The sequence below is a fragment of the Prionailurus viverrinus genome, chromosome D2, assembly GCF_022837055.1.
Source record: "Prionailurus viverrinus isolate Anna chromosome D2, UM_Priviv_1.0, whole genome shotgun sequence".
Lineage (NCBI taxonomy): Eukaryota > Metazoa > Chordata > Mammalia > Carnivora > Felidae > Prionailurus > Prionailurus viverrinus.
The window spans coordinates 11933240-11945346 of record NC_062571.1 but is presented as its reverse complement, the minus strand read 5'-3'; the positions used below and the strand labels follow the sequence as shown (position 1 = coordinate 11945346).

The 12107-nt window shown below is 44.5% G+C and overlaps 1 protein-coding gene across 5 annotated transcripts in view; it reads left to right on the top strand.

Moving 5' to 3' along the window:
- MTR (5-methyltetrahydrofolate-homocysteine methyltransferase) overlaps window positions 1-12107 on the top strand; it is a 132807-nt gene that overhangs the window by 42203 nt on the left and 78497 nt on the right. For all 5 annotated transcript variants that reach the window (XM_047824844.1, XM_047824843.1, XM_047824846.1 and 2 more), the window contains exon 15: window positions 1777-1962. In XM_047824844.1, coding sequence (XP_047680800.1) covers window positions 1777-1962 — 186 coding nt within the window. The remainder of the gene's footprint in view (window positions 1-1776; window positions 1963-12107) is intronic.

The following is a 12107-nucleotide window of genomic DNA, read 5'->3' as shown; positions in this document are numbered from 1 at the left end:
TCCTCAGTCAAAAGCCCTGTCACTCCTCTGGGAGTAAATATTTTGAGAATTTAAGGTGCGGAGAAACCAAATGACTTGTTCCAAGTCCATCAGAATGAGAGGGGGAGCAGCTTTTTATCTGCTGAGCGGTGGGAAGGGGGCCCTACTGGGGTCGGAAGACTCTCCTCACGGTCCCAGGCAAGTCCGCTGACTGTTGACCCGCGTTTCTTTCCGCTGCTTTGTCTGACTCGTGAATCGTGAACATAGGAGTGCCTCAACAAGGAACAGCCTTAAGTAACCGAAGACCTTATGAATCACTGTTCTGATTTCTCCAGTAACTTTGTCTTGATCTCTCCTGGTTTTGACCTCCTACCACAATTTACTTGAGACCAAATTATGAACAACTGGAGTCGAGCATAAAAACGTGTGACTAGCCCATATTTACCAGCACAGCTGGGACACCAAACTTAGCCAGCGGTTTAGAACGTGGGCCTGGTATCGTCACTGGTGCCTGACCCCTTTCCTAGCAAACCTGTCATTGCCAGTGTGGTAAGAAAGAGCAGAGTCGATGGCTCCCTCGTTCCATCATGCTCTGCTTTGGAAGAGTGGCCTACGGACGAGCCGACTGCCCTGGGAACCTTCCCTGCGTCCTCCTGCCCTGCTCTCTCTCTGCCCTAGGTGGGGCGAGGTGCCCCCGAGACATGCTGCTCACCTGCCCCCGCGTTACCCACACTTCATGGCACTGTGTGTCTAGTCGTTTATCTTAACAAGCTTGGGGAAGCCCGGGAGCCTCCTGCTCCATCAGTGCCCCCCAGTCTAGCACGGGGCCTGACGTGGGCGTCACTTTAAGTAATGGAGCTTAGATCAGCTGCCCTCTTTCATTTCTTTGCTTGAAGCTAGTCCTGCCTTGGAACCCTTACCTACTTTTACTTTTCCTGGAACAGAGGCATGAATGCACAGAGACTGTTAAAAATGAACCCGTTCTCATCTGTGCGTTCCAGTTTTGTCCTTTATTTTAGTTATATGCTTTTATTAAATATTACATCTTTCCCTTTCTAATAGTAAAACGCTTCTACTTCTAAAACTCTTCTAGACACCCCCGCCCCCAGTCAGGAAATTGATTTTCTTTTCTTTCTCTTTTTTAAAAAAATTTTAATGTTTATTTATTTGTGAGAATGAGTCAGGGTGTAAGCATGGGAGGGGACGGAGAGAGAGGGAGACACAGAATCCGAAGCAGGCTCCAGGCTCAGAACTGTCATTGCAGAGCCCGATGTGGGGCTCAGACTCAAGGACCATAAGATCATGACCTGAACTGAAGTCAGATGCTTAACCGACTGAGCCACCCGGGCACCCCAAGAACTTGATTTTCTAAAGGGAAGATTGAATTTGAATAACTTGGCTGGAAGGCTGTTCCCAAGGGTGTACAAGGCTGAGCATTAAGCCCAGAGTCAGATCAGGGATGTTCTGAATCCTGTTGGAGATTTAGTTTAGGCACTCGAAAGTGTAACCTGGAAATGAAGCCGGTGAGCTGACCTCAGTGGTTTCATTCCAGTGGTTAGTCGTGATCTTTGATTTATAAATTTCTGGTTCCTACGTGGGGTCTCTTGTAAGACTGGAATTACTCCCAAGTATTTTGGGCTTTAAGAATGAGTACCTTAAAATCCTCTTTCTTCCACACTACTATTATTTGTTTGTTGTTTTCCTAAATAAGAAATAAGGAATATTTGGGAGCCCTTGGGTGGGAGTTTGTAGTGACTTGTAATTTTTCTGTGACTTTTCTTGCCCTTCTGTTCTCAGGTGCCCTTGTGCATCGACTCCTCCAATTTTGCTGTGATTGAAGCCGGGCTGAAATGCTGCCAAGGGAAGTGCATTGTCAATAGCATTAGTCTGAAGGAGGGCGAGGGCGACTTCCTGGAGAAGGCTAGAAAGATTAAGAAGTTTGGAGCTGCTGTGGTGGTCATGGCGTTTGATGAAGAAGGGCAGGTGAGTGAGGACTTTTGACTGAGCTCCATCGCGTTACACGGGCTAGACCAAGCAGCAGAAGACAGTAGAGTCCAGAACACCATAAGTACCATGTGGGTGTGCACGGGTAGATACACATGTCATGCACGTGTACAGATACTCGTCGCTACAAATAGGAAAATCTGATATATTCTGAAGTCATTGTATCAGTTGAGGAAAGTATTATTCAGTGAATGCTATTAGACCGACTGGCTGTGCGTTTGGAAGAAAATAAAGTAGAGCCCTGTTTCCCACCGTATCCTAAAATGCAGCCTACGTCAGTTAACGATCTTAACGGAAAAAACAAAATTCTGAGGAGTATATGGGCAATTACCCATCTAAACTTGGGAAGCCAGGAGGAAAATTAATAGAGGTATCCACCTGAAAATGTTTAACTTTCTGGGGTGAAGGACATGGTACCATCTGCAACATGAGTGGTAGCAGTGGGTTAACATCCCCAACATGCAGCGTTTCTGTAAATTGGAAAATAAAACACCCAAATCAAGCCAAAAGAAGTCTAGACAAAGGAAGTGAAAAGCAGTTTATAGAAAAAGAAAAGCAAAGAGCTAATAAATCTAGGAGAAGATACTATACTTTGTAATGATTAAGGAAATAAAAAATGAAGCATTAATAGGATATTTATTTTTTTAATCAAAGAGAAAAATCTCTTTTGCACTCTTCTGGATTACTTGAATTTTTCTCCTAGTGAAAACATATCTTTTGGACAAAATCAGTAACACTTTAGTCACAAACAATTTTACTCTAAAACTACAAAAAGCAGAGAAAGGAAAGAAAATGAACATATAATTCCACTACTCGTCAGTCATACAAAATAAGAAGTCAGTGTGTCCCGATCTGAAACCACGCCTACCCTCCAGTTAACTGGCGTTTTTTTCCTCAGCTTATACAGGCATACATGTATCCACATAAGTCTTGTTTTATTAAATAAAACCGGGATCATGTTGTCAAATGGCTCCTCTCGTCATGTCCCTGCCACGGTATCAGGGAGGGGCAGTGGCAAACTTGAAACATAATGTCAAGCGAGCAAAGGGTGTGCAGTGATTATGTTGTATTGATGCTTTATACCTCACGTGACTTTTAGAACCATTTTTGTGTCTCTTCAGTATTTTTTATTTTTTTTAATTTTTAAAAAAAAAATTTTTTTCAACGTTTTTTATTTATTTTTGGGACAGAGAGACACAGAGCATGAATGGGGGAGGGGCAGAGAGAGAGGGAGACACAGCATCGGAAACAGGCTCCAGGCTCTGAGCCGTCAGCCCAGAGCCCGACGCGGGGCTCGAACTCAAGGACCGCGAGATCGTGACCTGGCTGAAGTCGGACGCTTAACCGACTGCGCCACCCAGGCGCCCCCCTTCAGTATTTTTTAAAAACAATGAAAAAAAATTCCATCCCTTGTGAGTCAGCCCCCCTCCCCCACCCGACCCCAGGAATGTCATAATAGGTCGATACGTGAAGGTACGTGTTCAGGCTCCTCGTGGTGTTATGGTCGGAGAAACTGGCAAAGAGTCTGACAGTCCATGAATAAAGGATGCCGCACAGAGCACTGTGTACCGGCTAAACAGGAAGAGGTGTGGAACCAGGTCTACAATATATCGAAAAATGGGGAAAAAAGGCAGCATGATCCCGGTTTTATTTAATAAAACAAGACTTACGTGGATACATGTGTGTCTGTATAAGCTGAGGGAAAAAAATGCCAGTTAACTGGAGGGTAGGCATGGTTTCAGATCGGGGCACACTGACTTCTTATTTTGTATGACTGACGAGTAGTGGAATTATATGCCCTTTTTCTTTCCTTTCTCTGCTTTTTGTAGTTTTAGAGTAAAATTGTTTGTGACTAAAGTGTTACTGATTTTGTCCAAAAGATATGTTTTCACTAGGAGAAAAATTCAAATAATCCAGAAGAGTGCAAAAGAGATGATTTTGGTAATGGACATGTATCGAACCTTGACTCCTACCAAGCAGGCATGCTACGCACGTTAAATCAGCTTTTTGCCCCAGCATAGAAGTGTTGGCTACGTTTTATTATTTTTTTCGTATTCCACGTGAGGAAACCAAAGCGCTTGAGTCCCTGTTGTCACACAGGTGGCTGGTGCTAGGATTTGAGCCCGGATCTGGTGTCATTCACCGGCCTCTTTGCTAAATGGTCGGGTGAAAGAACCCAGGGTAAGGCTATCCGGGGAAGAGTTGGCTGTTTTACAAAAAGCCACCTCAGAAAGTCCTTCTGAAGAGGAAACACATTAAAAACCTGAACTAAACGAGAAAGCCATGGGACCATTTAGGGAAAGAGGAGAAGTTCTCGAGAATTAAACATTTTATATAAGTGAATTTACACCTGCCGTTCTGGAACCTTCCCCCGACTCGGCAGAATATCGGCATCTTCCTGTCTTGGTAAATACGAGTTATAACTCCGTCTCTGATGGTTGCGTTAGATTCCAGGATTGTGTGTTTTCCTTAGTCTGATATTGAATGACATTACAGTTGTTTCTAATTTTTTAGTGAAAGGAACGTGGCCGGCAAATTCCCGAATTCATTCAGCTATTTCCTCTGGGAAATGGTTGTCCTCGGATGTGCGGATGTTTAACATTTGGACACGTACCGTTAAGTCATCCTTTTGCAAAGTTGTTATCCAGGCCTCTTCCCCTGCCAGTTCAGTGTGGTGAGACCTTCTGGCATTGTTTTTATTTTTACCTAAGATGTCTATGTAGGTAGTTACAGAGGCAACTACCGCTGTGTGGGTTTTTCTAAAACCCAGAAGCCTCCAGCCCTCTAGCCCCCCAGCGGCAACCATGTCAGCTTTTATCTGAGACTCACAGCAGTTCCCTCCTTGTCTTCAAATCCCAGTTTTAGGTATTATTTATTGCCTCTCTATAGTGGGGATGAGTTTGGCGTTTTTACTATCCTCTGTACCCCCACTTCACACATCTTTACTTGTATCCCCCCCCCCATCCTCCCACTACGGTTAATTTTAGTCGTGACTATTTTCGGTGCTCACATCACTAAGCAACGTACAAGCCCAGACATGTGGTCGTATGCGACAGTTCCTTTTCTTTCCTGCACCCTGTTTGCTTTCCGTGAAATCAGTACTTTCCGTCTGCTTTGTTTCTCATACAGTTTATTTTCAAAATATCCTCTAGTTGTGTAAATTTCCAGTATCCAGTGTATCCAAACACAGTCAGAAGGTGGTCATTTAAATTTATTGAGGAATGCTGTCTTCAGGTCTTCTGACACAGTCTGGGAAGGTCGTAGTCTGACTGACAGCTGGCCCTGTGAAGCGTCCCTCGCCGTCCTCCTGGGTATTCCTCTTACTCCTCCCTTAGATTTTTAGATCTCCTAATTGCCTCATTCTTTTTTTTTTTTTAATTAAGACTTTTTTTAATGTTTATTTATTTTTGAGAGAGAGAGAGAGAGAGAGAGAGTGCGAGCAGGAGAGGGGCAGAAAAAGAGGGAGACACAGAATCCAAAGCAGGCTCCAGGCACGGAGCTGTAAGGACAGAGCCCGATGCGGGGCTCTAACTCACAGACTGGGAGATCATGACCTGAGCCGAAGTTGGACGTTCAACCGACTGAGCCACCTGGGTGCCCCTGCCTCATTCTTGGTTTGAGCTCTCCTGTGGTGAAGTGCATTCTCTGTTACCTTCCTAAGAAAGAAAACATGGCGGTAAAATTTTTTAAACCGTATGTGTCTGAAAATGGTTATATTCTACTTTTATACTAATCGACAGTTGGACGGGGGTATAGGATAGAAGCTTGAAATTCTTTCCCCTTTGCTTTGAAAACATGGTCTTCTGGTTTCCACTAGGGCTGTTCTAACCCTTCGTTCTTTATTGTGAAACCTATTTATTTTCCTACTTTCTGGATGCTTCTTGGATCTTCTCTGTCCATGGTGTTCTGAAATCTCTTGATGATGAGTCATCTCTCATGGGGTGCACCCAGTGGTCTCTTTTGATTTGGGAAACTTGAGGCCACAGTTGCAGCAAGTTTTCTTGAATGTTTTTATCTTCTCTTTTCGCACATGTGGTGTTCAGATATTGCATGTTTTGGAAAGATTGCCTAATTTTCTTTTCTTTCCTGTTTTTTTCAGCCCTAGCATTTTGCTGTGCTCAGTGTGAGATTTCTACACCTGTATTTATTCTCCAGACTCTCTATTGAGTCTTATTTCTAGGAGCTTTTTTTCTTTTTGTTATCTAAGTGTTCTGTAAGAAATTGGTATAGACATCTGTTATTAGTTGATGGAGGCAGATACTGGCTTTAATTCTTTCAAGTGCATCTTGAGGCCCTGGTGTGTGCCAGGCCCTAGGAAGATAGCAGGGCATAAAACCTAGTCCCTGTCCTTGTGCAATGTGTATTTTTAGGGTGCACAAGGAGTAAGAAATAAAAACACAGGTCACACACACCGTTCAACATAAACATGTTGCATGTACAGTACTTGGGAATAATTTGTACATAGGTGGGATTTAAAGCAGGGAGACTGTGTCTCCAAAGGAATGACTGTAGAGCAGAAGTCCCAGGACCAAGTGCATCTTGGAGCTGCAGTGCTCAAGGCTGGGGAGAGGAGGAGACCCCATGAGAAGAGTTCGAGGAGGAACAGCCTGTTTGTAGGAGAGGAACCAGAAGACGGGTTTCACTGGGAAGCCAAGTGAAGAACAAGCAAGAAGGGCCCGATGAGCTATTTTAAAGAGCTGTGGTTAGATCAAGTAGGATGAGACAAAGAATTTGTCACTGGATTTAGAACTGGGGTAGTTGATGATCTTGCTGTACTGTTTCCAAGGAGATGAAAGCTTAATTGGAGTGGGTTCAAGAGAGAATAGGAGAATTGGAGGCAGCAGGTGTAAACAACCTTTTTTGAGGAGTTTTGCTTTAAAGGGGAACAGAGGAATAGTGTGGAAACCAGAGATGGGTAGGGGGTTAAGAAAGGGCGCACGCGTGTGTGTGTGTAGACGGATAATGTGATGATATGTCTTTGCAAGCCGATGGGATTGATCTGGTAGAGAAAGAGAGAGGAATTAATGCACCAGGGAAAGGGGGTGTTTGCTAGCTCTGTGACCTTGTAAGTGGGGAGGGCCAGCAATCAGTGTGCAGGTTGGGGGGGGGTGGCCGTGTGCTCACACTGCGGGAGCGAAGTTGGAAGCGTGCAGATCCAGAGGCACGCTGGGCGGTGTTCTGGGGCGAGTCTGTAACTGCTTGTGTTTTCTCAGTGAAGCAGGCAGCAAGGTCAGCTCAGAATGGGAATGCAGTGTCGTGTGCTTTGCCAGCAGCGTGTCTGTGTGTAGCCAGCAGTGTTTGTAGCCAGTCTGTGTGTAGCCAGCAGCCTCCATGGAGAAGGGGTCTCTGCCGGGGCTTTTAAAAACCATGCACAGCCCTGGACTCCACCCTTTCGGTTCCTGGCTTGTGTGGTCTGGGGTGAGACCTGGGCTAAGTAATTTTTAAAAATTTTAAATTCCAGTATAGTTAACATACGGTGTTACATTCGTGTTAGATGTACCATGTAGTGATTCGGCAATTCCGTACATCACCCTGTGCGCCTCGCCTCGAGTGCCCTCCTTAATCCCCATCACCTGTTTCACCCGTCTCCCCACCCACCTCCCTTCTGGTAACCGTCGGCGTGTTCCCTGTAGTTAACAAGAGTCTGTTTCTTGCTTAGCCTGTCCCTCTCTTGTTTTCCTTCCTTGGCTCATTTGTTTTGTTTCTTAAATCTGGCTTCAGGAATTTTGAGGCCTTAGAGGTGATGTGTATACTGTGATTGGAAACCAGCAACGTGTATCTCGGTCCTCGTAGCACCCACCTGGGGGTAGCTGTCCTCCCATGTTAGAGTGAGTCAAGGTCAGATGGTTAGGACGTGCTGGAGCCAAGTTCGGATCCCTGATCTGCCAGTTTGAATACTGATGCGTGTTTCCAAGTCCTGTGTAACTTACCCCATGCCTTGTCCGTTCGCATTGCACAGTGTTCGGTCTGGTCTGAGAACGAGCTTTCCCAATGTAGATTTGAATGTGACTAGAAGTAAAAAGCAAGTGTAGGGAAAGAATCGTTTTAATCTAGTTATGAAAGAATGCAGATTAGAGCAATATTAAGGTAATGTTTTATCTGTACTAAGTCAGTAAAAGTAAACTTAAAAATGATCAAAGCCCATGCTGGTGTAGCAGTAGAAACAGAAAGCCTTATTCATCCTAGAGCATAGTATCAGGCTGGGACGGTCCTTTTGAAAGATGCCGTAATGCCTGCCAAGACATATAAAAATGTTCATACCCTTTGAGCTAATGATCTCATTTCTGGGAAATTATCCCAATAGAAGAATTCGGCAGCATTAAGAACACTATATACGCAAAGATTTTTCACCAGCTTTGTTGAAGAAAAAGACACGTAAATGCCCAACTGGAGAGAAATCTTTAGCTTAGATTACATCATTCTGTTGGGATATTATTCAGAGTATTCAAATATTAATTACGAAGATTATGGCAGGGTGACAGTGCTTATAAAATGTAAATAAAAACATAAAACCAAAAATTATTTAGACACTGTATACATGACAGCGTAAAAACTACATTTAATAAAGATCAGAAGAAAATGCTGTAAAGGAAAATAATTGTTACTATAAGGCAGTAGAACTAAAGATTCCTTTTAAATACTGCTTTCCCTATTTAAAAATAATTTTTCTGTATGATTGTAGACATATATGTTTACTGAAGAATTATAAGAAATTACAAAGGGGCGCCTGGGTGGCGCAGTCGGTTAAGCGTCCGACTTCAGCCAGGTCACGATCTCGCGGTCCGGGAGTTCGAGCCCCGCGTCGGGCTCTGGGCTGATGGCTCAGAGCCTGGAGCCTGTTTCCGATTCTGTGTCTCCCTCTCTCTCTGCCCCTCGCCCGTTCAAGCTCTGTCTCTCTCTGTCCCAAAAATAAATAAACGTTGAAAAAAAAAAAAAATTAAAAAAAAAAAAAAAGAAATTACAAAGAACAACAAAAAAATTCACGTATTTGCAAAGCTCAGAAGCCAACAATACAGATATTTTGGTTATTCTAAAGGCATGTCTTCTGTCAGTGAATTCTCCTCACACTCTTGGGTGTAGAAACAGTTAAGAACCAAGATTTGCTTTGCTTGGATGACATGGTTGCTTCTAAGGAGAAAGCCGTTCTCTTAAATATTTGTTTTTGAGAGAGAGAGAGAGAGAGAGAGGCAGAGAGAGGGGGAGACAGAATCCCACGCAGGCTCTGCACCATCAGCACAGAGCCCGATGCGGGGCTCGAACCCCCGTGAGATCATGACCTGAGCTGAAATCAAGAGTTGACGCTTAACCAACTGAGCCACCCAGACGCCCCGAAAGCCTCTCTCTTAAATGGAAAAACTGTTGGAACTGAACAGAGGGGGGATCTCAAACCTGCTTTTGTTGCAGTATCTGGCTGCCGTCTTCGGTTTATGTTTGTGATTCATGTTGCACTGAAAACTGCGAGGTCAATGTCGGATGTGGCTGAGGGGGCTCTGGCCCTGAGACTTCTGGAGTAAAAGGCAAATAAGGAAGCGTTTCTTTGTCTTTTGCTGATGTTCATAGTTTTGATTGCCTGTTATTTTAACTCCTTTATCCTTGAAATTTCTATGGGAAAATAATGTTATTACTACTACTAGATTTAATTTTCCTTTTCTAATTGAAATGATTATTTTGATAGAATAATTTTTGATAATGTGAGGTTTCTTAGAAATATAATTATCACCTAAAAGGATGGGCTTATATCATTTTTGTTTGCATGTGTGCAAACTAATTTAAAAGGATCAGTATCCTATAAATGCATCCGTTATATTCACATTTTCCTCTGTTAAATGATTTGAAAATAATTTTCCAACTTATGGAGAAATAAAGCCCCATTGGGATATTGATTAAAATTTAACCCTAACCTAGAGTATGATGATATCTTAGCAATATTCCTAGTTGTCATTTAGGAGCATAGGATGTCTTTCCAGTTATTATTAATGAGGTTTTATAGTTTTTCTTAAATAGAGAATTTCGGGAACCTTCCTAGGTGTTTTGTGTCACTTTGTTGTTGTGATTGGCTTATTTTTTCCTTTCGTAAATATTTCTCCTTTGGTAATTATCTTTTAGATTTTTATTTCATGACAGCTTCTCTGTTGAATTTAGATAAATTGATACCGTTTTTCAGTTGAATGTCTTGTATTTTCCAGGAAGCTATGCGCCATGGTATCGTAAATGGTTCTAGGAAAGGGAAGTAATAGTGAGTTCTCAGTTTTCCCTTTATTTTTACCTTGCTGAAGGTAGTTGACCCACGCCTAGGAGCTCATTCTCAACGTTTTCTCCTCTGATCCTCTCCGAGCTTTGTTAACATCCTACAAGTATTTCTGCATTTCAGAGGCCTCCTATTCAGTGGCTATGGAGAGGTCGCCACTGCCCAGTTAAACTTACGTGATTGGATATTTCTGTTCTTGGGCCTTTCCTTCTCAGGTGGACTATAGGTCTGAAGTCCTTGCAAAGACTTCTCCAGATTGCTTTTGGAGGCGGGAGTTCATGACAGGGATGTGAGGAACAGAAGGCCTCCACGCCTCTCTTGGTCCCCAGGCCTCCACGGAGCCTGGGATGCTCGTTACCTCACAGGAGTAACAGCACAGCTGGGGGACCTCCAGCTCAGGCTCTGGCTTCCCAGCGCGCCTGGCTTTCCTCTTTGTGACGGAGAAGATTTGAATGGGGTCGCTTGGCCCCAGCTAGGAAATGGTGCTGCTTCACCTGGGCCTTAGCATTGGCCTTGCAGAGTACAGTTTTCCAGCATGTGGCTTCTATCTGTAGTTTCTGGAGAAAAGCCACGGGCAGGCTTTGGATCATGATGATGACTACACAAATGAGTCTGGCCTCTGATTTCCTCATCTGCTGTGTCCCCAGTGGTCACATCTGAGACCCTGTCCTCCCTAGTGTTAGCATACTGTGGAGATTGTCTCTGTGTCTCATTGCCCTGTCTCCCATCTTGTCCATTTCCCCTTCAAAGTCTGAGTCCCTGGCATCCAGATTTTTTGCTTTGAGCATGAGCTGTGCCAGGGGCACCCCTCCCTCCCTTCAGGCGAGGGGTGAACCAGGGGCCCTCCAGGTTGGCCTTGCATTTCCAGCGACCCCAGTGCACTCCTCCACCGTGGGCAGGGTCTCCCCGTCTTCACCCCTGGCCTTCACTTCTGCCCTCGTGATGCTGGGTTTCCTAACACCTGCCCGTGGCTGCCTGTGTCCGTCCGCACATTTGCCACCATGCAGAATCCACTCAGAAGGCTTCTGAACTAAGCCCACGCCCTCTGTGGTTTTGGAAAGCCAGAGTGTTTTTCCTTGTAAACTTCTTTCTTCAGGTTTCTTCCTTCTGACTCATCGGTGCCCTGCTGATGGTGGCACCCATGTCCCTATCACTTCTGGTTTGGATTTTGTGGCAGCGGGATGGGCCTCCTGCTCATTCTTAACTAAAGCATCTGCCTACTGATGGCTGTCTGGCTTTCTGCAGCCTAAGAGTAAATCGGGTAGATGGCGAGATCATAAATGGCCTTTATTCCTTCCTTCTCGACCCTGAGATTTGTGGACTCATCCCTGAGGTTTTCTCATCGCTTGACCTGAAAAGGTGCTGCTTCACCGATCCAGGACCCCAGCTTGGCTTTACAGGAGAATTGCCAGGGGCTTCTAAAGATATCGTTGCTTAGCTCTCTTCTCAAGGTCCTGATCTAACCGGTCTAGGGGGAGGTCCAGGTATTAGAAAACAGACAAGGAGCCCCACAGATGACAATGTGTGACCAGAGTGTAGAACCCTTGCGAACAGAGGGAGGCTCCCATTCTCTTCTTTCCCTGGACCTCTCTTCTGGATCCTGTGAGATCCTCTGGCATAACTGCAGCTTGCTAGCGTGTTAATCTCCTAACCCTGGTTGAGGAACATGACAGAAAAAATCCTGGCGAATCTAACATGATATGACTTGCTTCTGGCAAAGGTCTGCACACCGAGCCTCTGTTCATTCTGAGATTCATTTGTTTATTCAATGGCCGGGAGTTGAGTGTCTGTTAATGTGACGGGACTATTCCAGGTGCTACAGGAACAGTTTGACAAGGATGTATCCTTACGAGGCTGAGAGTTGGTGATTCTGTTC